At 42.9% G+C, this 26,591-nt stretch overlaps 4 protein-coding genes across 7 annotated transcripts in view; 2 read left to right on the forward strand and 2 right to left on the reverse strand.

Annotated features, from left to right (window-relative positions):
• Positions 1–337: 337 nt before the first annotated feature.
• On the forward strand, positions 338–3,928 carry LOC135427316 (monocyte to macrophage differentiation factor). Of its 2 annotated transcripts, XM_064680773.1 has the most exons (6): positions 361–497; positions 1,894–2,095; positions 2,169–2,385; positions 2,452–2,642; positions 2,696–2,915; positions 2,974–3,928. In XM_064680773.1, exons 3-6 carry the CDS (start codon positions 2,215–2,217, stop codon positions 3,262–3,264), a joined length of 873 nt encoding a protein of 290 aa, XP_064536843.1. In that variant the 5' UTR covers positions 361–497; positions 1,894–2,095; positions 2,169–2,214; the 3' UTR covers positions 3,265–3,928. The 2 variants fall into 2 exon arrangements, with proteins under 2 accessions (XP_064536842.1, XP_064536843.1); XM_064680772.1 differs by lacking the exon at positions 1,894–2,095 and having other exon boundaries at positions 338–497.
• Positions 3,929–7,262: 3,334 nt separating this feature from the next.
• LOC135427317 (HEAT repeat-containing protein 6) lies at positions 7,263–12,361 on the forward strand. The gene is made up of 2 exons (XM_064680774.1): positions 7,263–10,883; positions 12,146–12,361. Exon 1 carries the CDS (start codon positions 7,451–7,453, stop codon positions 10,865–10,867), a length of 3,417 nt encoding a protein of 1,138 aa, XP_064536844.1. The 5' UTR covers positions 7,263–7,450; the 3' UTR covers positions 10,868–10,883; positions 12,146–12,361.
• Positions 12,362–15,780: 3,419 nt separating this feature from the next.
• Positions 15,781–21,013, reverse strand: Rbf (Retinoblastoma-family protein). Its single transcript, XM_064680778.1, has 10 exons — positions 20,748–21,013; positions 19,608–19,848; positions 19,326–19,465; positions 19,074–19,262; positions 18,658–18,997; positions 18,267–18,595; positions 17,486–18,206; positions 16,914–17,120; positions 16,694–16,852; positions 15,781–16,625 (listed from the first exon to the last, which is right to left on the reverse strand). Exons 2-10 carry the CDS (start codon positions 19,797–19,799, stop codon positions 16,461–16,463), a joined length of 2,442 nt encoding a protein of 813 aa, XP_064536848.1. The 5' UTR covers positions 19,800–19,848; positions 20,748–21,013; the 3' UTR covers positions 15,781–16,460.
• Positions 21,014–23,591: 2,578 nt separating this feature from the next.
• The window catches only part of Graf (GTPase regulator associated with FAK), a 63,205-nt gene continuing 60,205 nt past the window's right edge, over positions 23,592–26,591 (reverse strand). For all 3 annotated transcript variants that reach the window (XM_064680775.1, XM_064680777.1, XM_064680776.1), the window contains 3 exons: positions 24,472–25,926; positions 24,226–24,305; positions 23,592–24,144 (listed from right to left, as the gene is read on the reverse strand). In XM_064680775.1, the coding sequence (XP_064536845.1) occupies positions 24,044–24,144; positions 24,226–24,305; positions 24,472–25,926 (1,636 nt within the window). In that variant the 3' untranslated portion in view covers positions 23,592–24,043. The remainder of the gene's footprint in view (positions 24,145–24,225; positions 24,306–24,471; positions 25,927–26,591) is intronic.

The following is a 26,591-nucleotide window of genomic DNA, read 5'->3' on the forward strand; positions in this document are numbered from 1 at the left end:
AAATTATCGAATAGTTATCGGTTATCAATGAATATTCACATTGACTATTCACATTGGCTAGAGTATGCGACACATTGCGACACCTTGCAACACTACCATGCTTGCCTCACACATTTAAATGCACCAATAATTTAATGGTGACACATATGAAGGTTGGCAATTTCGAAATGACCGAATTTTATTCAGCCCTGGACCGTCACTAATTCAAATAAGTTGGCATGCTTGCGCATGGGCTAAACTATCGCGAACTTTTCAGTTCGATAGCTCTTTGTGCTGTGTAGCCAACATATTGCGATATTCGCTCACCCTGTGCAGTAGGAAAGAAATTCTTATCGATTATCGGATCCATCGATGACCACATTAATCGTCCCAAAGAAAAAGCATAAAAGCATAAATGTATTTACAGTTAACAAACAGAAACAACTATAACAGCAGCATAAGGTGTAGCGCCTTCAATTTAGCGCAACCAGAAGTGCCAATAACAACAACAGCAATCTGTAAGCTGAAATAATTAAAGAATTCACTTCGATTTTAATTGCGCGCGCTATAAACCTTATGAGCCAATGCATTCATCATTAAATGCAGAAGGAAGCGTCGCGGTCTGTCGGCTTAAAAGCATGTGCGCGTGTGTGTGTTGTGTGTGTTGTGTGTGGTGTATGTGCTTGGCTGTGCGTGTGTGTGTAATACATAACAAAAATTGCCATACTAACACTGCCATAACGACGCTTAACAAATTGAATTAGAAGCTTTGCAGTGTCAACAATTCTGACGTACTTAGGACTGAGAATATGTCCAGCTTTCTCTGTCTAATCCCCATTAAAAAACAGTACGAACAACACATCTAGGCTCGTCCCGCCCGCTGTCTATTGGGCTATTTATAGACTGATTAGTATGTTCTGCTTTAGAAATTAATTGAAATTGGGGTGGCTGCTAGTTGGGGGCGGACGTTGCCGGGCGAGTCGGCATCAACAGCCAAAAGGCATTACATCTGCCAAAAGCTATATAATGTAAGTGCGTGTGTGTGTGTGTGTGTGTTTCTATGCATAATTCATAATGAGCATGTCGAACTACAGAAAACAACTGTTGCCCCGTCGTTGTTGCTGTTCCGAAATGAGAAAGGGGGTGAGCGAGAGAGAGAGAGGTGGGGCAGTGGGTGGTCACCTACCTAACAACATTCAAGCTGTAACAGCGGGCGGCGCTGTCACTGGCACAGGCTGACCTTGGAGCAAGTGGCGACTTTGTGTGTCTCGTTTATATAAATGTCCATCAATGTATTAAAAAAAAATCTCTAGTCGATACAGGGCTTCCGTTGCGCCGCCGAGCGATTGGACTTTGAGCCATTATTAAGTGCCAGAGCGTGTCGTGTCTCTCTAGCTGACTTGATAAGACGACGACGACGAAGTTGATTGAATGAAATGCATAATATATACAATGTACATAGGACCAGTGAAATGCACAAATGCACATAACCTTAAGCGAACAATAGTTTGGCGGGCTTAAATGATGCCTTTCAAATGGGGCAAGTTGGTGTCAATACCCTATGCTTCGATTATGTTATTATTGTTGTTATTGGGATAGAAATTCCAAAGTCCTAATTAAACCATTCATAAACATATTTAAAATATTTAAATACCTTTGCCTATTTTAATTCGACTTTATCTTAAATCGCCCTTTATAAAAGAAAGACTTCGTTTGGTGTATGCATATGCTGGTAAACCATAAATACCAGAGTTACGAATATATAATAAGCTTAAGTCTTTTACTAATTCGAACAACCGCAAGTTCAACTAAATATGATCCGTTCGAACAGATCAAAGTCATTCGCATTTGTACCGTCCACTTGTACACAAATCAATTAGCCAAGAATATACCTATCATTCGCATTCTGTGCAGCTAATCCGCAATCAACTCGACACCGTCGCTTGCTTGTCGCGACATGTTTGATAAGGCGGGCAATGAAAAACAATCAAGCTATAAACATAACATAACAATGCAACACGCTATCACTGGGCTATCATAAACGGGATTGGGTTTGGCTTCTTTATCAGCGTCTACTGTCAATCACTCGAGCTATTATATTAATCAATTTATCAATGTATGTATATCATATATGCAACAAGTTATATTTAATAATAATCGCGGTACCAACTGGTGATACCCATTCACAGAGTAGCGAGCGGGGGCCAGCTGAAGAGCGAAGTGTGGGAGCGGACGATGAACAATCTCGTGCAGGATATACAAAACAAATACTCATTTCTGGACAATCTATTCAGTCACGTATGGAAATGCATTATTCGATCGAATTTAAAGCTAAAGCTACAATTGCGCAGTATTCAATGGAAGAATGCAAAAGCCAAGCCCGGCTGTGCCTACCAGCCGACAGAGGTAAGTAATATCATATACGCACATATTATTATATATAGTTATTATAATCAACTCTTTTTTATGAAGATCGAGCAGGTGGCTAACGTTATAACTCATGGTATTTGGATAGTACCCGCCGTGTTTGCAGTCATAAAGCTCTTCGAGCGCTCGAACAGCTCTAGCCAGTATCTGGTGTCCTGGGTCTATGGAACCACGCTCTGCATGCTGTTCACAGTTTCCACATTTTTTCACTGTTCTTGTTACTGTGCCGAACACAAGTGAGTCTATAAAATGTACTTCCATATGCTTGCTGCAGCGTTATCTCTTTTAGGCCCCCCAAAAACTATGATGCTTGGCCCGCGTTTGGCTGGAAAACGTATCAGAGTCTCAAAAATGTTTTGCATCGATGCGATCGTGCCATGATTTATGTTTTTATTGCCGGCTCATATTTTCCCTGGCTGACGCTAGAGAATACCGACCAATCGGCCATACTGTTTTGCATGGAATGGATTATTTGGCTAATGGCGGCCGTTGGGATTGCTTATCAACAGGTAAGTTTGTTGCTGTGCGTGTGCATATCCCAGTCCTCGACATTTTACTTAATTACAGCTTTACCACGAACGCTACAAATGCCTGGAGACATTCTTTTATATTGTAATGGGTCTGGGACCAGCGCTAGTTGTAATGCTTACCGGACATCATTTTAATGGCATGATGCAGCTCAAATTTGGCGGTGCCTTCTATATATTGGGCATTATCTTTTTTAAGTCAGATGGTTTGATTCCCATGGCGCACGCCATTTGGCATCTCTTTGTGGTGCTCGCCGCCGGCTGTCATTATTATGCGATTTTAGTAAACCTGTATCCAAATGACTCCAATAATTTACAAACTAGTAGCTAAGTATAGCCGAAGTCGACGTGAAGCTTATGGCTGTAAGAACATTATCGTTTAACGTACTTAACTGAGCCACGGATTCATCAATAGATAATTGTGACCCACAGAATTTTAAGTTAGTGATTTTATTTTTATTGTATAATTTTGAGCCAGCCAGAATGTATTCCTTCCTACCTACCACCCATATATATCACTGCTCCAAAATTAGCCAAATTTTGTACAAAGTATATAGATTTATTTAGTTTTATGCTTTACTTATGTTCATCAAACGGATTTATGTACCATAGTTGTAGTTGTAGAATATTAGACAATTTGTTAGAATAAGGCAACGGATTCTTAAGATAATCGATAAAAGAAAACGTTTATTGTGATCAATATCTGCGATCTTGCCAACGAATCAAACAAAGGTATGAACTCTCAATTCGTGTGCAAATGATCATGGTAATTGCGGTGTATAGTGCGATCCTTGTTTTAGGTAGACCAAGCAGGTATATACATATATATATATTTTGTGTAACTAATATAGAATATTTTATAATACACTTATAATACGATACGCTATACTAACGTATGACAAGCTCACATTAGGCCATGTGTTTCTTAAAGACTAACAAATTGTACAAAATCTAATAGTAGAGCATGTCGATTAAATTCAACGCCTTTCAAAATACTGGAAGCCCGCCTAAAACAACATATACACATATAGGTATATAAATATGTATGTAAACATATATATGATTAGTTATAAAACAAAAGCTAATCACGAACCAATTTTTGATGTGTTGGTGTTGGTCTGTTATTTAGCGTGTTATGTGTGCTATTGCTCAGGGATTACTTACTTGGTGCGGTCAATCGTGATGTATAATGTATTATGTACTTGTTAGCAATGGATTGGTTCGTGATTAATGCACTTAACTTGTATACAATTGTTTTTGGAAGCTTTGCGAATTTCGAAATAGATTATACAATGAATTATTGCTAACCAGAATTTATACCATATAAGAGTATGAAATGAATTATACATTCATAAAATTACTTAAAAACATATACTATCTATACAAATGCTATATATATACATATATGTAAATAAATGAATACCTATGAATCTATACAATAAATAATATATACCGGGTACTCAGGTCTATTAACTTTTAAAAACTATTTTACCTTATACAACTATTAATTCTGCCAATAATTATGTTGTGAAAAATAAGGTACACTTTCGAAAAGTGCGCCACATGCGAGAATAAATTCGCAGTGCTGTAAAGTGCGCAATGCTAAAAGCCTGCGATCGCCGATATTATCGGAGCGCTACTATCGATAAGAAAAAAGAGTATTGGAATTGGCCGGCATCACTAACCATACAATGCATAGACTTGTCAAATGTTAAAATAATCGGATACCGATAAATCGTCAACGACTGAGCCCCATGGGTGACCGCGACCATTTTAGTGTGCCCAGACAAAGTAAGACTGCTGAGAGTGGCAGCCGAACGCCGGCCTCTGGCTTCCGAACGTTCAGTATGAAGCCGCATCCCGCTGAGCGCACAACGTTGCTGCGGCTGATGCTGTTTTGTAATATATGTATCTTTTCAGCCCAAATACATACATATGTGTATATGCGTGTGCAGAGTGCCCCTCGCTCACACTTATTGCTTTGCGCACTTGTGTGCATCTCCTTCTCCCTGCATAGCTTCTCAAAAACCCCGAGATCTACAAACATACATACATATGTTTGTGTTGTTTGGGTGTGCGCACAAGTAGATCGCGGCGTTTGTCGCGAGCCAGAGATTTTTTCTTCAATTGTGTGCCCTTTGTGCCTGTGGTGGCAAAAGGCACACACATTCAAATGCTCTATCATGTATTTCTTCGTCCAGTCAGGCATAATGTGAAGAATCTGATATATTTATATTTATTAAAAACTTAAATGACCTAAATAATATATTTATATATTATATTTTAATTTTTTTGTTTACTGTCGGGACCAATTTTGCTTAAATTTAAAAAAAAAACTAAGTCGTATTTCTGCAAGGGTAATTCATCGTCGGCTTGTCGAATAATTTAAGAAAAGACCAAACATTGAAAATGTTCAAATTTTTCGACTTGCTACTTGTGCACACGCACACTCTTTCGAGTAAGCAGTTGGGTGACATTATTAAAGGGTTTGGCCTGTTCATGTGCAAAACTCCTATTTTCCATGCTTGTTGTAAGGGTAAGGGTACCTGAACGTTGGCATGTGTGCATAATAACTTTTTGGGCCTGCCAAGCACACATACTTACACACTTTTCTATATGGATGGAAGCATTTATGCGTTTGTGTGCGTGTTGGTTGCCTGCCTGCCTGCCCGATGCAAATTTGACCAAATTTGAAGTTTTTGGCATTTCTGAATTTCGAGCTCTACACACACACACAAATGTGTGCGAATGAGCCGATCAAGGGTTTGTCGTGAGACAGAGATATTTTCATCAATGGGTGCGTAAATTTGGGCGACGGTGGGCTTGCGGCCGCGTAAGGCCCACATGTGTGAACAGGCAACGAAAACAGGTGAACCGCACTTGCCGCTCGTTTGCACTTTGATATGGAAAAAATGCAAGTGATCTTTTTATTTATTTTTTGACATAGTAAACATTTTGGGTTAAAGGGTGTTATGGCAGGCAATAAACGATCAGAATGTCCAGCATGCGTCTGCATCCATTTGTCCATTTGTTCACACATTTGTGCCTTACGCGGCCGCAAGCCCACCGTCGCCCAAATTTACGCACCCATTGATGAAAATATCTCTGTCTCACGACAAACCCTTGATCGGCTCATTCGCACACATTTGTGTGTGTGTGTAGAGCTCGAAATTCAGAAATGCCAAAAACTTCAAATTTGGTCAAATTTGCATCGGGCAGGCAGGCAGGCAACCAACACGCACACAAACGCATAAATGCTTCCATCCATATAGAAAAGTGTGTAAGTATGTGTGCTTGGCAGGCCCAAAAAGTTATTATGCACACATGCCAACGTTCAGGTACCCTTACCCTTACAACAAGCATGGAAAATAGGAGTTTTGCACATGAACAGGCCAAACCCTTTAATAATGTCACCCAACTGCTTACTCGAAAGAGTGTGCGTGTGCACAAGTAGCAAGTCGAAAAATTTGAACATTTTCAATGTTTGGTCTTTTCTTAAATTATTCGACAAGCCGACGATGAATTACCCTTGCAGAAATACGACTTAGTTTTTTTTTTAAATTTAAGCAAAATTGGTCCCGACAGTAAACAAAAAAATTAAAATATAATATATAAATATATTATTTAGGTCATTTAAGTTTTTAATAAATATAAATATATCAGATTCTTCACATTATGCCTGACTGGACGAAGAAATACATGATAGAGCATTTGAATGTGTGTGCCTTTTGCCACCACAGGCACAAAGGGCACACAATTGAAGAAAAAATCTCTGGCTCGCGACAAACGCCGCGATCTACTTGTGCGCACACCCAAACAACACAAACATATGTATGTATGTTTGTAGATCTCGGGGTTTTTGAGAAGCTATGCAGGGAGAAGGAGATGCACACAAGTGCGCAAAGCAATAAGTGTGAGCGAGGGGCACTCTGCACACGCATATACACATATGTATGTATTTGGGCTGAAAAGATACATATATTACAAAACAGCATCAGCCGCAGCAACGTTGTGCGCTCAGCGGGATGCGGCTTCATACTGAACGTTCGGCTGCAGAGGCCGGCGTTCGGCTGCCACTCTCAGCAGTCTTACTTTGTCTGGGCACACTAAAATGGTCGCGGTCACCCATGGGGCTCAGTCGTTGACGATTTATCGGTATCCGATTATTTTAACATTTGACAAGTCTATGCATTGTATGGTTAGTGCCGGCATGTAATATCTTGATTAATTATTTCCGATTTAATAAGTAAACTAAATGATTTTCATATGATTAGGTATAAATTTTAAAATATAGTTTAAAGGGCGCAAAAAAAGTAATTGCTTGCCAAATGTAATACATCACTAACATTAGATTTTAACAAACTTCAATTTGAACAGAGTTTTGAGAGAAGAAAAACTGTGTTCTGCAGGGATAGATTTAACAAACATTTTTAATTCAGCTCATAGCCAATGCAAATTGTGCCAAAAACGTACATTGGTAAAACAGAAAAACTGGCTCCCACAATCGATATATCGATATGTTATTACCACTCTTGGAAGCAAATGAACAGTTTTATTTAATGGACAAGGAGAGGAAAGCATATGATGTGCTTTTACAAACAATAAACAGTCGAGTGCGCTGCTCTACTTCGGCGGAGCAAGGACTTTACCAGCGCCAACTGCAGTTCCTGCGCGACATTGAAATACAGACGCCTGCAGGACCATATGGCGCTAACACGGCGGCCCAGCTTGCACGTCTGCTGACAGAGGAGGCGCTGGTGAGTGGTGGGCTTGGCGATGACTCATTGAACCTGAGCGCATGGCTGCTCTGGCTAAACGAGCTGCTCTTGACCCGAAAACAGCAGCTTGGCGAGACGCAGCCGATGCTCGAGTGGCTCTTGCAGCGTGTGGAACACAAATGCGCGGTTGATGCGCTGCGCTGCCTGCTCTTGCTGCTGGAGTCGCTGCCGGTGGGTACAGCGCCCACGTACTTTTCGCGCTTGGTAGCTATTCAGACGCCGTCTAGCGTGGAGGCAGCGCTGCTGTTGGTGCTGTGCCAGGATAAGCTGTTCAGCACGTTGTGTAACCCAAATGCGGAACTGCAGGTGCAGGAATTGCAGCAGAGCAGCCAGTTGGCTAACTCATTGCTGCAAATGCACTACGATGGCCGCTGGACAAGGATGACAGCCGCCGAAACGCAACAGCAGCAGGAGCAGCTAACGATGCTGATGGCCCAATCGCTGCAGCTGCTGCAAAAGATATCGGCGCAGCATGCAGACTATGCACAGCAGCATGCGCCGGAGCTGCTCGGACTTGCTCTAGCGAATGTGCGATGCAGATACGAGGGAGAAACGGTGAAGGCAATATACCAATTGCCACATCGCGTGCATCCCGCCCAACAATCAGCAGTCTATGGGCCGGACGATGAGGATTTGTCAACTGGCAGCAATCAAAACACAGCTGCAGCCGGTAGACGTGTCAAGTCCCGCAAGATGCGCTCACTGACCAAGCAGCGAAACAATGGCAATATACAGGAAAGCCCTGGCACAATTGGCCACGGGGATCGGATGCATCTGCTGCTGCTGGGCAACAACGACTACGGCTGTCGAACACCGAGCGGTGGTGACTCTGAGGGCGGTTGCACTCCCACCTCGGACGGTGCTGGGCAACAGTTGGCGGGACAGAAGCAGCAGCGCCAATGCCAAGTTAAGGTACGCGTCGCAGCCCTTCAACTGTTGGGCGCAGTCACCAAACAGCTACCTCGGCGCACTCTCTATGGCTACTGGCATGTGCTTTTCCCCAGCGGAAGCGGCGGTGCTGCTGCTGGCAGGCGCGAGACAAAGGATCATTTGCTGTATATTGGTGCCAATGATGGCAATGGGCGTTGCCGCGCCCTGGCGCTCCAGTTAGCTGCTCAGCTGCTGTACGGCTCCAAGCCGTATCTAAGCCAGGCGAGCTGCGCTTTGGCGCCAAGCAACTACACACCATTTGCAATGAGCCTGGCCAGCAGTGTGCTGGAGGCGTATCGTCAACTGACGGGCATACTGGAGCGCGAGTATGCGCCGCCGGTGCTGACGCAGTGCCTCAAGTGTCTGGCGGTGCTGGTGCAGGCGACGCCCTTCGAGCAACTGCAAATGGGCATTGTCTATGAGTTTGTGCCGCACGTAAAAATGTTAGCGCGGCATGTGGACACCAGCGTAAAGGTGTCCGCGCTGCTGGTCATGGAAATGCTGGTGGCAACGCCACGCCTTACACGGGAGATGGCCTGTGCCGTGGGTCTTCCGCCAAACGAGCGTCGGGCTGTAAATATGGTTCACGCGTCGCCGCGTCTCAATGCCCACCAGGATCCGGAGCAACAATTCCAACAGCTCTGTGACTCCGAAGAGGAGGAGGGAGAGGAGGAGATGTCGGAAGCGTCGGCGGCGGCGGCGGTGCCATCAGCAGAGCAACAGGTGCAGCTACCCTCCATTGTGTTGCCTTGGACTCGCATTCCGCGCAACTCGTGGCTGCTGCGTTTGGTCCTGCGCTATCTGGACTGCCCGGCGAGCACGGCGCCACTGCGTGTCGAGTGCCTACAGGTGCTCCTGGCCATGACCACGCATTTTGGGCTCTTGCGCGAACATCTGGCGCGCCTGGCTGATGTGCTTTGCAGCGCCTTGCAGGATTCTTCGTGGGATGTACGTTTGTATGGAGCACGCTGCCTCGACGCGATCGGCTTCCAGATGGCTCGTCATGCAATGGATAAAACAGAACCCAAAGCCGAGCTGCAACAGCAGCATTTGAATTTCTGGCTACGCATGCTGCCTGCCATTTACGGCGCCTACACGGATGCAGGGGAGGCGACATTGCGCAGCTCCCTATGCGATGCACTGTCCAACATGGGCGGCCACAGTTTCGAACGCTTGCCGCAGGCGCAGCGCACCGGTCTGCTGGCGTTCCTTTTGGGCTGCAGCAGCGACGACGCCGCGGATCATCTGGTGCGAGCAGCGGCCGTGCGAGCGCTCGCTGTTTATGTGCTGCATCCCACGCTGCGGGACGATCTAGTGTTTGTGGAGCATGCGGCAGAGCTGGCGCTGCGTCTCATCAGCGACAGTCAGCTGGCTGTACGGATCAAGGCCGCGTGGGCGCTGGGCAATATCAGTGATGCGCTTGTGGCGCCCTGCAATGCAGTTTCGGATCCGGAACGACAGGAGATGCAGGAGAAGGAGCGCATTTCGCAGGCACTGCTCGGGCGACTGATCGAAGCCGCTGTCGGGGCGTGTGGGGACCATGACAAGGTGCGCGCCAATGGAGTCCGCGCACTAGGCAATTTACTGCGTCTGCTGCCTGGCGATGAGCATGCACTAATGCAGCGGGCGATGGCCAAGCTGCTGGACTGTGTGCGCGCCGCGGGCAGCGCCAAAGTCAAGTGGAACGCCTGCTATGCCATTGGGAATTTGGTGCGCAACCGTGCAGTATTCTCGACTAGCGCCAGCTTGGCGGGCACACTTTTTGCGGCGCTCAGCCAGCTGATTGTGCAGCACGCGAACTTCAAGGTGCGCATCAATGCCACCGCCGTTCTGCTGCAGATCGAGCAGCGCGCGGACTTCGGTGTCCACTATGCAACCATGTGGCGCTCACTGCTGGCGGCCATCGAGCGCTCCAATGCTCTGGACACTTTCGAGGAGTACAACCATCGTGACGGACTGCAGCAACAGCTCTGCCTGGCCCTGGCTCATATGCTGGGGCGTGCGCGTCCCGATGATCTGTTGTCCTGTCGTGACGCACTTGAAACAAACCTGGATGTAGTCAGCGGCACCTGGCGACGCGTTGCATATCGCATTGTGCCCGAGCTGGCGGCACCGCTGTTCACCTGCGGTTCCTTGCTGCAGCAACGCCTTGGTGCCCATCCGCTCACCGCCGAGCAGCGAAGCGCACTCACATTCCTCGCCAATGCACTGCGTCTGGAGAGTTAACCTAGTTGCCAACAAGGTGTGTTGCAAACCAATGCTATTTTATTATATACATATCTAACAGCTGATTGAACGACTTTCGTCTTTTTCGTTGCTCAAACTCCGAATGAACCTCGAGTATAAACAATGTAATTTTGCAATCGCTGATTTAAGTATATCTGTACATTTGTTCAAATCCCGCACATCCTTGAATGTCAGTCGATAGTCTGCTTCTGCCTTTGCAGATCCTCAAGGACATGGCCGAGATACGCTTATAAAACGAGTGTCGTTTTTAGAAGCAGGACTATCTATTGGCATTCAAGGACTTCCAGGGTAAAATCCGGATTTACTCGACCATTTTAAAGACTTTCGGGATGTCCTTTGGCCAACAGAATGTCCTTGTGACTCCGATACAGAATATACAATAAAAAGGACGAAAGTCCATTAAACAGCTGAGATAAAGTTTAAACTTTGCATATATAAAGCCCTGGATTCTTAGATGACCCCATATTTTTTAAATGTAGTTCAATGCAGTTGGTCCTTACGATTAAAACGCATCAAGTCCTTTGAAAATCTGCTAGGATATGGCCGAGTTATGGCTATTTTTCTCAAAAGGACACTCGTTTTTTAGTCATAGCTCCGCTGTATCCTTGAGCATCTCGGAGTGTCACACCTTTTTAAGCTCGCAGGAAGCAGGTCTATCGATTGGCATTCAAGGAATTCCAGGATTCGACAAAAAATTTCACCAAAAAATTTTGCAGGGGGCTAGTCGCAAAAACCTCACAATCCAGGCTAAATTTGCCATTTGAAGGACTATCGGGATGTGCTTTGGCCAGAAGATAGTCCTCGCCCTCCCATTTGATAATTTACAACCCGAAGGACGAAAGTCCTTCAGACAAAAAAGTTTTAAGGACACTTTTGACTACAGAAAATAAGGCATAACTCAGCCATATCCTTGCTTATCCATACGAGCCATGTGTCAAAAAAATTGTATTGACCAGGACTACCAACTGGCCAAATTCCATTAGGATCGTCCTTTTAGTTTGGGAGAAATGATTAATTTTGTGTATTTATCCCATTTCCGTGCGCTCCGCGACCAAAATTTTACAAGTCAAATTACAAGTCATATGATTCTTAGATGACCCCATATTTTGTTGATGCAGATCGATGCAGTGGGTCTTTACCATCGTAACGCATCAAGTCCTTTGAAAATCTGCAAGGATATGACCGAGTTATGACATATTTTCATTACATTTTTACATTTTTGCATTCTTTAATTCAAATGTGTTTTTATTTTTTCAGGCTGACAAATCAAGGACTACAATGAATCCTAAGGACCTCTACGAGTGACAAGCAACCAGGATCGTCCTTTAATTAAGTCCGATAAAGCCATTTTAAGCCCAAATAAGCTACATTTATAAAATATCCTCGTTTCATATAATTTTAAAAGAAAATAACATAAAAAGAAACAATTTTGTAAATTGAAGCATAATAAATCAGTTATTTAAAATGAATAAATGAACTCCTGGTTTTTATTTCCGAGGACTATGTGGTTTAAAATTAAAATTCAAAAATGAACGGTCTATAAAAACACATTGCATTCCCGTCTGTTGGCAACCGCTGGCTGCCGAAATTTTTCTAAAAATCTGCTGAAATACCAGGCGAACAGAAATGCCCAGAAGGTCGACAAAACATTTTTTGGTGGACTGCTGAAAGTAAAAGCATACATGTTTTTGGACTATTTCAATGCACATTTTGCAGGGTTCTGATCCTTTGGGTTCACAAGGACTATATCGATAGTATGGTATAACTAAGGATAGGATAGTCAACTAGGAACCATCCAGGGGCGGGGCTGTTGCTGGGGGCGGCTGTACAAAAGTAGCATACATATTTTTGGACCATGTTCATGCGCATTTTGCAAGAGCTTGGTCCTTTAGGTTCGCTAGGACTATATTCATGGTATGGAATAACCAAGGATATATAGGTCATCTAGGTACCAACATTAGAGATTATTTGTTGATCCTTCCGTGGGCGTAGCAGGTTAGGCTGAAAATACATAATGAAAAGTGTATTAGTTTTTGTAAACTAAAATATATCGGTTAAATTACGTCCGATTATGGAAAGACATACCATTTAAGATTCTTGATAGAATATTGATCTTAGAGCAATTTCGCAATGTTTAAATTTTTTTAGATGTCTATCTATTGTATGAAATAACCAAGAATATATATATATTTAAATTTGAAGACATACCTTTTAGGATCCGGAAAATCTTTTCAAATCGACTGAACTCTAAAAATGTTGAACCGACCTAGTTTGGCAAAAACAATAATGTAACCAAAGCCATTTTGATTAAAATTTTGAATATTTTTTAAATGATACGGACGCTATTTACCTAAAAAATTAGCACTTACAATATTTTTAGAGAGCTTTACACGACGTGTTCAACTAAAACAGAATTATGTTGAGCGGGCGTAAAGCGGTGAAAACTCGGCGCACAGCAAATTGAACAAGCAAACCATAAACTCGAGAAGGCGCCATTCAAAGGTAGATAGCACATAGGCAGGCACACACAAGTATAAGTAGCAATGCCTCTCAGCATTACAACCTGCGATATTGACTAATGGGACCACACTAACACAGAATAAAGTTGCGCAGATGCAAAGTGGACCAAAAAAAAGCGCTCAGAAAATAGAGCACGCAATGTCCAGAAGAGAACTTCAACGCAAGCAAATATTGATCGTAAGTGCACGAGCATAAGTAGATAATGGCAAGCGAACACACACACAAACAGGTGACTGCTTGGTTATCTCTGGCTTTGGCGCATCTCTGCGTGGCTGTGGTTGTGTATGCTAGTCATTGTCACTCTCCACACTCTCACTCGAATTTTTTGTCGCTTTCCTGTTTGCTATGCGCCGGTTTTTTCGTCCGATTAAGGCACTCATAATTTAACACTCTGTTAGTTTGACCTCAGTTGTCATTATGCACGACTTTCCTTTTTTTATTAGGAGCTCCTGGCCCGAGGAGTCTGAAGGGGTATATTTCATGAGCGCCCATCTAGTAGCTTATTTGATAGTTGCCTTCTAAAAAATTTGTTTAATCAAAAATTTAACTAAATAAAGAGAAATCTTGGCTTTAAATATGCCGATAGCAGGCACCGCCACATAGTCAAGTAAACGCAGACGCACAATTTCAGCAGCTCTTAATACTTTTTTACTCTCATAACTAAGAGCCGATATGTATTGACGAATGTTTAATGGAACCAAAACAAAAGGAGAGTTTCAGTTATTGTGTCCGGCACCATTGCGCATATTCACACATACATACACATATTATTTTTCGCTTTATGTTGTATGGTTAGTGCCACATACATACATGCACAATAGTTTGTCGGCGCACAGAAATTCGAGCAAGCAAATGATCTCAAGATAAGTTCATCTTTGGAGCCATTAGCAACAACAAAAATTCGTGTGAGCGCCATTCAAAGGTAGATAATGCATACGCAACCGCACATAAGCATAAGTAGATATGACTCAAGAAAACACACACACACACACACATACATACATACATATGTATGCAGAGAAATTCACCAACTTTGTGCATGCATATGCATGTGTATAATTGTGCTTGTGCATTATCTTCTTATTCATCGCGCTCTCAAGAACTTTTTGCGAAAGGAAGAGATAATTATTATTTTCTTGTTAACTTTAAATTGATTTATTTTGGTTTATTTAAGTCAGATTTTTAAAAGATATACATTTTAGGATTGGCCAGTCTTTAAAATCGACCGAACTCTTCAAATTTTGATTCCATGCTTGTCGAACTTTCGAATAAGAATGTGTTTTTCATTTAATACCACGACTACGTATACCATTAGAGATACGGACGGCATTTACAAGACAATTTTCACTTACAATATTTTACATCAGCTTTACACGACTGCAGACGTTCAACTAAGACGCAAAGTGGACAAAATTCGGCGCAAGCAAACCGTAAAGTAGAGTGAGCGCCATTCAAAGGTAGATAACGCATAGCCGGGCAAACACACCCAAGCATAAATAAGTAGATATGCCTTCAGAAAACACACACCCAAACATACATATGTATGTATGCAGAGATAATCGTGCAATATGAACGCACTTGTGTATATGCGTGCTAGTGCATTATCTACTTATGTATCACATCCACACGAAGTTTTTCTGCTAACTTGCGTTATTTTCTGTGCACCTTTGCGCTCGCGCAAATTAGATCTATGTCGGTTTGACCCCAGTAGTCAATTGCACATTATTATTTATATATTTTATTTATATATGCATATATTATATTATGCAAATTAATATTTTTAGTCTGTGCGAGCCAAAAAAAGGTATATCATTCGGAAATATGACGTTACTTGAACTTACCAAAACAATTATAGGTTTAATAGACTAAATGTAACTCGCAGCATAACATCATGCCCATATTGACTAATGGGACCACACTAACACAGTATAAAGTTGCACAGATCCAGCGCTCAGAAAATAGAGCACGCAAATGCCCCGAAGAGAACTTCAATGCAATCCGTTATTGAGTGGGCCAATGAGCGATCAGCACCAAAAAAAATCGTGAGTGCATGAGCATAAGTAGATAACGGCAAGCGAACACACGCACAAACAGGTGACTGCTTGGTTATCTCTGGCTTTGGCGCTTCTCTGCGCACACACGTGTTTGTGTGGGTGTGTATGCAGGTCAAGCTCTCACTCGAATTTTGATCGCTTGCCTATTTGCTGTGCGCCGGTTTTTTGCGTCCGATTAAGTCACTCACAATTTAACACTCCTGCACACTGTGTTAATCTGTCACTTCTAGGCAATAAGCAGGCACCTGGAAAAAAATGTATGTGACTGTTGTGTTCGGAATTTGGAAATCACTTTAAGTTCACCACAAACAGCTGAAATAATTTTATAGAATTTTTATTTAACGCATATATGTATGTATGTATACATTTACTATGTATATGACATAAATATGATTCTTGACACAAAATGATATTCTACTTGTTCTAGTTGTTGATTTATAGTGCGTAAGCTTAAACTAGCCTGATTGTTGTTGTTATTAGATCTAAACATCAACACCAAGAGCTGCCAAATGGATGTTGATGCCAGCGTTTTGTTAAGTTTTTGCTAGTGCCCTCAAAATGGTCTATTCTCTAACTGATTTATAGTATATACATATATACGTATATATATATATATATATATATATATGAATATGAATATATATGTATATACATATATATATACATGTATATGGGTATAAGGTAGTATGCATATATGGTTGACTTGCATTAAAAAAATATAAAAAGATGCACAGGTTATTAAATTAAAATGGCAGACTAATGATAAAAAAAACAAGGGAAAAATTAAACAATAAGTAAAATGATAAGCGCTCGCCGCTGTCAATTAAAATAACATTGCATATGCCTCCAGCATGAATTTCATATTCCGTGTGCCTTCATGTCGACCCGATTCCGAATCGACTGTTGCAGCATATCAGAATGAAAACTCAACCCCCCGTCCCCCTTGGCCCACTCACAAATTCTATATCCCCGCCCCAGGTTCCTGTCTTGGTTTTTGTCTACTTTCGTTCGTTTTTGGGATCATCCAAAGCAGCCTTTATTTGACTGAGACGCGACGACAGCTCGAGCTTTTGCCGCTTCGTGTCAATGGGACCGGCATCATCGTTAAAGTCCAACACACGCTTGCCGGAACCAAGCACTATTTTGTTCATGTCGTCCAGTTTCTGTCGCGAGAGAGAATGTTAAGAGAAGTTAAGTTTGGTCCGCTCACATTGTCCCTACAACCGCTTACCTTGGCCGGACTGGCGCTGATTATGTAGACAACCTGATCTGGCGACTGCTGTATCTCATTCTTGGACATTTGTGTTACATAGAGCGAGTGGTTATGTATTAGCTTCTTAGGCAGCACTGTGCGTTCGATGGGATGTGGCGACATCAGTAGATTAACATTCTATTTAAGTTAACAACGATTTAAGGCATAGCGAACAATATGATCTATTTGGGCTACTCACGTCCGCACTCTCATCAAGATAATTAATGCAGAATTTCGTCATCTCGGGTACATAGGTAAAGTTGTAAAAGTGTATAATATCTTTGTACTTGCGTTCACCCTCATTGACGCTAATGAGCACCTCGCGATAGACACTATTAACCGCCTGCGGCTGGTTGCGATAGGCCCGCATAATGTCACTAAATTTGGTTTCCTCCATTTTCGTAACCTGAAATGGACAATCAAAATGAAGACAACTGAAGCATGGATATGAGGAGAGGCGCAACATCCACCTATCTATACAGTCAACATCTATGTATACATATTATTTGCCCAGCTCATATGAACAACGGGTTTAGGTATGGATTTTTGCAAGTGGGGAGACATATTGTACACTCTACATGGAAAACAAATATGAAAACGACCACAGAGCGCCTTTCTAATCACTCGCTTATAAAGGCAAAAAGCCTTTCAGTTTAAGAAGGTTAAAATCAAATTTACAATATACATATTTCATTGAGTCTACTTGTGTCATACATTCGTTTAATGAATGTGTAGATGTTAAAATATGTGTCCTGTTATTGTCATACTTACTCTAATATAAATATATATTGCACACATTATAATTTGGTCGAGATGGCGATCTTGCATTAGATGAGTCTTGTGTGTTATCGAATGCTCGAATATGGTCCAGATCTTTTCAGGCTTCTTCTCCACCAGCTTTAGTTCCGAGCACAGCTTCACAATACGCAGCCAGCCGAGCAGATACACCTTGCGCAGAAATATCTGCAGTGGCCCAGCAACTTTATCTCCATTCACTTCCTTCCAGGTGGGCAGCGGCTTGCCGGTATTGCCAATCATCTCCCAGACTGGGGAGGTGAGTTGCCAGGCGAGACGCTCTAGGCACGTCTCCTCAATGGAATTGAGATGCTTTACCAAGCTGCGTGTCAGGCAGCCCTCACGAGTGCCATGGCGTACAACAATTTCAATGATCTTGTGAAATTCGAACGCATTAATACTGAGACAATCCAGAATCCAGGGGAACTTGAGCTCCGTGATGTAGGCCTCAAGCACCAGCTCTAAGCAGCAGCCCATCAGCGTCTCGTTGAAGATGTCCAATGAGATCTTGTGTACAATCTGCGGCTTGTTCTTAATCTCGGCACGGAGTATGTGATCCATAAGGTAGTAGTAAAGTGATTTTGCCAAACGGAATCTATTCTCAGCCTCGCTGCGCATTGGGTACTGGGCGAGAAACTTTAGTTCCATTTGCTCGATTGTTTTCATCATTTTCGCAATAGCTGCTTCGCCAGCCTGTCTGCAATGTAAATCTCGTTATAAAAACTGTAATTCTGACCAACTGTTTGGGGCAACTTACTTTACAAGATCGGTGGGCTCGGTTATACGACTGATGGAAGCGCTCAGCTTTGTCACATTGTTGGTGGCATTGGCCACTGGCTCGGACACAACAGGCTGGGCGGGTAACTCCTGTTTGCGTGTCAAGGGCGTAACTGGCTGGCGCAGCGCCTGTTCGTTTAGATTGCTGTGGTCGCTAGCGTCCAGCTGATAGGCGGCCAATACACGCTCGTCAAACTCACCCACACTCAGCACATACTGCTCATAACTTAAGTTCAGAGATTTCAGGTTTCGCTCAAAGTTGTTATTGGCTACCAGGCCGAGCAGCGTATCCTCATTACCTACGATTGTCTGCAATGCATAATAAATTGTTAGCCACATTTAGGAAAATCGCTGGTTAGCAGCTGTGTTACGTTCGTCTGAAAGAAGCTGTGAATAATCTCGATGAAGCCCTTCGCCTTTATTTCTTTGGCATCGGCCTTCATATCGCAGAAGAAGTCGAGTATGCAATGTTTGCGGGCTTGGGTCTCGTCAAAGTCCGGCGTGTTCCATTTCGGCGGCAGGCCCTTAAAGTTCGGGTTGATGAGATCAGTGCGTTTCTCGGCCAGCACATTGGCGTAGATGAGATCAAGGCAGCATATCATTAGGTTGAACGTTGTGACCAAATCAAGGGTCCTCGTTGGCTTCTGATTCTTGGCGCATAGAAACAGACGCCACGATATATTATCCAGCTTAGAGTAGGTGCATTTAGGGCTAAAAACGATATAAGGCATGACTAAAGACGCTAGCTACCGGGATAAGAAGGCATTCGAAGGCGTACGGCACACACCTGTTTTTCGAGTGTTTCTTCTCGTTGGGCGGACAGATAAACAATTGCTCGAAAATATTTCTGTATCGCTTGTAGATTGTGAATGTGATGCTAAACTTGCGCTCCAGCTCCTCCATTTGCTGTACAAAGACTTGCGGCAAATTGGCCATGTCGCACCATAGTTTGATCTTTTGCTTAAACTCGTAGATGCTAAAAGACAAGGGAGTTAAGTGAGTGAGTGGGGTAATGCCACACATCATTTCCATTACGCACCTCATTTGACAGCTGCGTAGCAAATTGTTCAATGGCACACAATTGCCCATAACGACTGCATCCTGGCCACCCACAGTGGGCGTTGTCGATTGACGACAGGCCGCGAACAGAGCGCAACAGAACCAGTGCAAGATCTCCCCCTGCAACGCAAACAATAAATAAACAATAAAGTATACAAATGCAATTTGTGTTAGTGTACTGCGTTATGCGCATATATGTACATATGTACGTATGCACATGCACACACACATATGTATGTAATTATGCGCGTTACGTACGCACCTCCAATGAATAATGCTCCTGCACTTCGTTGAGCATTCTAAAGGCCTCGACTTCGGTTTGACGATCCATATTTAGATCACGGCACAGATTCTCAAATTTGCAGCGCATCGTCTCCAGGCCATCGTCAACTGGAGCGCCGGCGCTGGTCACCACCTCAGCGCCGACCTCCTGCTCTTGCACATCGTTGCTCATGTTGTTGTTGCCGCCTTCGACTTTAACTTGAACGCAACTGCAACTGCAACTGCAAATGCAAATTTTTCACTACTCTTTTTTTGGCTAGAACTAAACGTTGCTGCTGACGGCAGCAGCAGCAGCGGGCGCGGCCGCGGGTTCAACTCGGCAAATGAGCGCGCGACTGCAGCAACAACAACAAAGACGAAATGTCGACGACTGAACTTTTTACTTTTTCGCAGCGCAGCGGGCGCATTGAATTTGTTAGATTTTTCGTGGCACGGTGATTTATTTTAACGAAATACGTGATGTGTTTTTGCTTTCTATTAGTTTTATTTTTATATCTGCTGTTTGTAAAACATGCACGGCAACACTGCGACGTATTTATTAATTCTGCGGCCAAATAGTTACTTACAATAAAAAGGCGGGAAGTCATAAGGTTGCCAGATAGCTTTACATTGTGTGCGGGGAAATTTTTTTTGGCGCCAAAGGTAATGTGATCCGAGGCCCTACCAAAATGTTGCATTGGTTAAAGTTTAGCACACAATAAAAAAGAACGCACTCAACAACAATATTAAATCAATGAATGCTGTTTAAATGCCACTTAAATGAATTTCAGTTGTCGTGCTTCTGTCGAACATGTGGCAACGATACGCTAGGCAACGACAGCTGTGCTCAGCAAATGGCGGCAACACCAACGCAAACAGCTGTCTAACGACGGCGACTGAAAATCAGGTTATAACGGTGCTGCAATTTGTATTTACGGTTGTTACTGGAACAAAATATTTTGTACCGGAAAGCAATATTTGCGCATTTTATTTCTTATCCATAGAGAAAGTGATTAAATAAAGTGCCAGTCTTTTGTCACGAAATGTGCAACACAGAAAAAAAAAACATATTGACCAGCATCAAAAGCCGATTCGATGTAACCATGTCAATCTGTCCGAAAGCACATTAACGAGCATTTACCTTCAGCTGAACAGGGCTTAAGCTTGGATGCACGAGACGCAAGCACCGCGAACATGGCAAACTATTATCAATATAACCTCACGTCTTTTATACGAAGTATGAGCGATAGTAAACAATGATGGAACGCTCATCTCGAAACATGTACTTAATTATCACTGTTCGGCGAGTTACATATATTTCCTTAATATTTTAGGCAATACACATAATAACTAAATTAAACCGCCGGGAAACGATTCGACGAAACACAAAACTAAGCCATTTAAAACAAAATAAGAGCCCGTCCATTTAGACCTGCCTGAAGGAACTAAAATATACAATTACCCATTATTATCATCCCTTCTCTTCGGCTGTTTCACACAACATTTCTACCACGTTTACCATTTCCACCTCAACCTTTCCCCTGGTGGTGGGAAATAGGCTAGCGATCCATTGCTAAATGCTACTAAACTTGCTAGTTCTGCTGTGACTTTTTTGTTTACTACGACCGGTCAGGATTTGTTCCTCACTGCAAAATTAACGACTATTTAAGCGGTTAATTAATTTAAAATTTATTTACGACGCTCCGTGCGATTCAGATTATTAACTAAGTAGCTTAAAATAAAATCTTTGCGCTCCTTGCGTCTTATCTGCTCTTACATCTAAACAAATAATTACGCAGCGAATTTTGGGTCACATTATAATGTACATACATACATACATATGTATATCCCATTTGTATAAAAACAATTGGATTAATGTAATATTTATGTTTTATAAATATGCTTTTATTAATTTATTACTTTGTTTTGCAGTTTGTTTATTCATTTTTGGCAACATGTTAACAAAAATATTTTGTTTAAATAAACATGTATATGGTATTATTAAAGTGTGCGATGTGTCTGTGTTTGTGTGTGTGTGTGTGTGTGTGTGTGTGTTCTTGTACATGTGTATGTTTAATGGAATGCTTGGGTTATATTCTTGTTAAATATGTATGTATATTGATTTTTTGGTGGGTTTCTAAATTGCGGGCTTTAATTGTTTTGCAGTCACTTGACATGTGTCGTTGTGCATTTGATATGGTTAGTTGTATTTTAGCTTCGTAAAGTTTAATTCCTTTGCATTGGAAACGAGATAAACGCGAAGTATTCTTTATATAATATAATTGTGGCTGGCTGGTATCTGGGGTTAAGCATGTGGAATGTATTGGGCGGTAGGTTGTCGGCTGTGCCAGCGATTAAATGGACGACTCTATGTACTGATCTATAGATATACATAATTACTGATATTCAAATCAAGGATCTTATCGCATTGCATTTATGCTGCTCTCCTGCTGCCTCACAAACCAATTGAATTTAAATGTCTTCTCGCTCATATTTAGTTGTTTTATTGTTTACATAATTGTAAATGCATATGCTTTTGATTTACATTCACTTGTAAAAAGGTTGTTCTTTACAAAATGGGTAGTTTTTTTTTGTTGTAGTTGTAGTTGTAGTTGTTGTTGTGTATGTGTGTGTGTGTGTGCGTGTGTGTTTTATTTTCTGTTTAATATATATATATTTATTTATATATGTATTTATATATACATATATATTTTTGATTTGAAATATTTAACTGCAGCTCTTTGCCTTCTTCGTGTGTGCAAATGTGTACAATTTACAGCTAAGTATATTCATATTTCTTGTTTTCCATTATTAATTAGATTATATACATTTAAAGGTAAACAAATAAAAAAAAGTTTTGTTTATAATTAAGCAACAAATACAAGCGTACAACAATAAATTAATTAACTTTTGCCGTTACTTGGGGGTTCTTTTCTTTACTTTTCAAATGTATTTCATAGTATATATATATGTATATATATATATATATACAATATATATAATATATATAGGGTAAGCATATAGTTATATAGTTATAGTTATAGTTGCATATCGATTAATTTACTCTCAACTTTGCCGCTTTCTGTGCGTCTCGTTCGCCAACTTTAACATAGTTTTCCCCTTTCTTCTTTTAATTCTTTATACAATTTCATATTCTGATTGGTAATTCGAACTACTCGGAACAAACTAAAGCTTGTTTGAAGCTGCCTGCATGGAAACACAATCCAGGAAAACTCCCTTTGACAATCCCCAAAGTCGGTTCGATTACTTATGACAATCTATGTCCCTATGTAGTACAATACATAATCCGAGGAGATGAACTCCCTAACTCAATTCCTTTATCAATTCGCAAAAAAAAAACCCTTGACAGAAGAAAGGTCAGCGGAAACGACCTCGTAAAAGAAAAACTATGTCGACCGGTACTATATCAGCAATTGATCTGATCACACTTAGAGAAACTGATGGACCATCGCTTCCCGCTCTTTTCGATCCGGTCAAGACTAGCTGTGGGAACGATAGATGGTTGGTTTTGGCATTGCGTCTGATCAACGCTCGGTAACTGTAATTCTCAGATATGATGGTGTTCGATGCGTGATGTGATCTCGCAATGCTTTTGTGTTGTAAAACAGACTCATCTGCGCCTGTCTCCATAAATGCTGTTATCATATATATGGATAAGGGGAAGAAACTGTACGATGAGAGGAAGGCTGCAGATGAATCGTCAGAGTCTAGAGATGTGAGAGGCGACAAGGGGGAAGGAATGGTAGGGGTAAATAACGAAATTAAAGGATTGTTTAGCCTGGATTGAGGTTCAAAATCAGGTCTTCACTGTGAAGCAAAAATGAAGTCTTGAAGCAAGCAGTGGCAAGGATTGAGAATCCGCGAGGATCCCCTCTCAATGGCTGAGTGGGTTAAGACTAACTTAATCAAGCGATTAAAATTCGAAGACGAATTAGATGAAGATTGGTAACGATCGCTCTTGTTGTTGTTTGTTGTTGTTGTTGATGTTGTTGTGGTTGTTGTTGTTGTTGTTGTTGGTTGCAGTAAATTACTAAAGTAAACTGGTGGCTTTTATGGCTTAGACTTAACACTTCACATAAGGCTTAAAGCTACGATTAAGATTAAACAATAGAATAAGCAGACTGCATACATATATATATTAATATATATATGGATATATACTTGATATATGTATGCATATACATACATATAACTATACCCATTTAAGCATCAGCTATATTTGCGCCGCCGTTGCAGTTTCCTCTCTCAGTTTCAGTTTTATACAATTTTACAGTTGTGATTTTGGATAGCGCCCCAACTATGCAGAGCTGTAGGCTAATGCGGACTTACAATACTAGGCTAAACGCAGTTACGGGTGGAGGAGACGGAGGAGTCGGGTTTTGGGTTAAGAGCGGCAAACAGAATGTCAACCCAACTCTAGTGGTATGGCTTCAGATGCTCCACGTAATTCTCGGGTATGAGACCCGTCTTGCCATTCAGCGTGCCTTGCAGCCAGCCCGGTTCGTGTGAGAAGCGCACTGCGAATTGGAATTAGTAATTAGCAATTGGTATTGCAATATGTTACCCATGGATTCCCACTGGATATATCGTGCGCTTACCATTGGTTATAATCTGATTTGGCTCAAAGGATAGCTCGCCCTCGCTCTCGCCCATACAGGCATATAAAGTACGAACGCGTCTGTAATGAGATAATAATTATGAGTAAATGTGATCTTGATTAGATTCGAGTTACATTAGATTAGTCGGCTTTGTCCGGCTCAAGCGTTTTTAGTTTCAATAGAACTATGTCGGCACAAAAAGTTGCAGAAGCTGCTTTTGGAGCTGCTTTCACAATATGAACTTACGCCGTGCCCGCGGATAGATCGCGCTTGATTTGGTTAATGTCACGGTTGCGATGCATTTTGGTTGGCGCATAGTCGGCGCTCTCGTTGGTGGAGCCGCTGCCACTAAGGTTCCCCAGGCCGCTGCCACCGATCATGGATGGCGCCGCGGTGGCCGTCACAATGTCATCACAGGTGGAGCCAAGCAGCGTGGACAGTGACGATGCCTGCGATGTGATTGGCGGATAATCAATGGAGCTGCGCGCGTTTAACAGACGCGTCACATTGGCACTGCTGCCGCCAGAGATTAGAGCAGCGCCTCCAGTGCCGCCTCCCCCTCCTCCGCCACCGCCACCGACTCCGCCCGCACCTCCACCACCAACCAGTCCATTGTTGGAGGAAAGTGAATCGCAGACGCTCTCATTGGAGCTGGATGTGGAGGCGGCTGCCACGGGCGAATAGTGCTTCGCCTGGCCATAGCCAAAGTGGCTGCGCTGAACGGGCGGATGCTGCTGGGGGCCGCTTCCGACGACGGCGCTGCTGCTGCCTGAGGTCTGCAGCTGGCGCTCCTTGCGCATGGCGGCCGTGGGCGGGGAGACATTGTTTAGGCTGAGACGATTGCTGCTGGCGTTCGTATAAATATGGCTGCTGGATGCAGACTGTGCCACTGGCGTGGCCGTGGCCATTAAATAATCGGCATGCCGCAGATTGCTGCTGGCTGTTGCCGGCGTCGCATGATGCGCCTGCAGCCCCGCCCCACCATTGGTATTGGCGCCGGCGCCCAGTATGCCATAAACGGCAGCTGCCGCATCCGTGCCAGCGCCGCCGCCGCCGCGACGTCCACTGATGTCGCTTTGGGTCATGGCGTGCAGGTTTTTCATGCTGCCCATCTGGGCAGGCCGTGCACCGTTTGTGGCATGCGCTGACACCGTCAACGTGGATCCAGTGCCTCCGCCATTGGTGCTGCTGTTGGTAACGCCGCCTGGCGGAGTACTGCTGCTTGCGCTGGCCGGCCCATGCGCATAGATCATGCCATTTGGAATATTCTGCAAGCTGGAGGACATGGTGGGCTCCGGATAATTGGATTTGGCCACCACACGGTACACCTTCTGTTGCGGCGAATACATCGAGCTGCGTCCTACACTGCCGCCGCCGCCGACGCTGCCTCCGCCGCCACCGCCCGTGGAGGCGGCCTTGCCCACCTGCGAGGCACGCGGCATTCTCGTCGGCGGACTGGTGCTGCTGGGATGCAGGTTGGCAGCGGTAACAGCAGCATTCACTGCGGTCGCAACCCCGCTGCTTGGATCATTCTTGAAGATGCGCTCATAGTTCTCGATGAGTATGTTGATAACAATGTTGTTGAACTTGATGTCCAGTATGGCGGCGACCGTCTCCTCCAGCGGACGCAGCAAAGTCGGCCCAAAGACCACGCCCAAATTGAACACAGACATTTTGTTCTTCTCGTACTTGCGCGAGACTCTGAAACCGAATGGAAGCAATATGGTTAATAATATGCTGGACAGGTTTAAATTATTCAGAATCTATATACGCATAGAAGAAGGCACGGACCGGACTAAGAGCAAGAATACTTGATAATAATAATGCTTGACTAGTTGAGAAGACTGTCTTAATGATACAATGATAATGATAATAAGCTGATATATTTAATTTGAAATAGGCAAAAATAGAAGGAACTAAGGTTTGAACCAATATCTTGATTCATATATGTGGAAAACTAGGCTCACATGCCAAATCTAAAGAGTTGAACCTACGGAACCATTTTGCTTCTAAATGACCCTCGTATATAATAAAAAACAAGTAAGAGATTCTAGTCGGGATTTCAAGTCTCTAGCTCTTATAGGTTCTGAGATCCTTGCGTTTATACATACGGACAGACGGACGGACGGACGGACGGACAGACGGACATGGCTAGACCGACTCGGCTGTTGATGCTGATGAAGAATATATATACTTTATGGGGTCGGAGATGCTTCCTTCTGCCTGTTGCATACATTTGCACAAATACATAATACCCTTTTTACCCATTTTCAATGGGTTCAGTGTATAAAAATATGTATGTGAATGCCTTTCTTAATAGCCACAAGTTCCTTCTCTAATGATATGTCTAATAATGGTTAATTATT

This window comes from Drosophila montana, unplaced genomic scaffold (assembly GCF_035044405.1).
Source record: "Drosophila montana isolate Dmon_TW-CO22-7 unplaced genomic scaffold, ASM3504440v1 contig_2178_1, whole genome shotgun sequence".
In the NCBI taxonomy this organism is placed as follows: domain Eukaryota; kingdom Metazoa; phylum Arthropoda; class Insecta; order Diptera; family Drosophilidae; genus Drosophila; species Drosophila montana.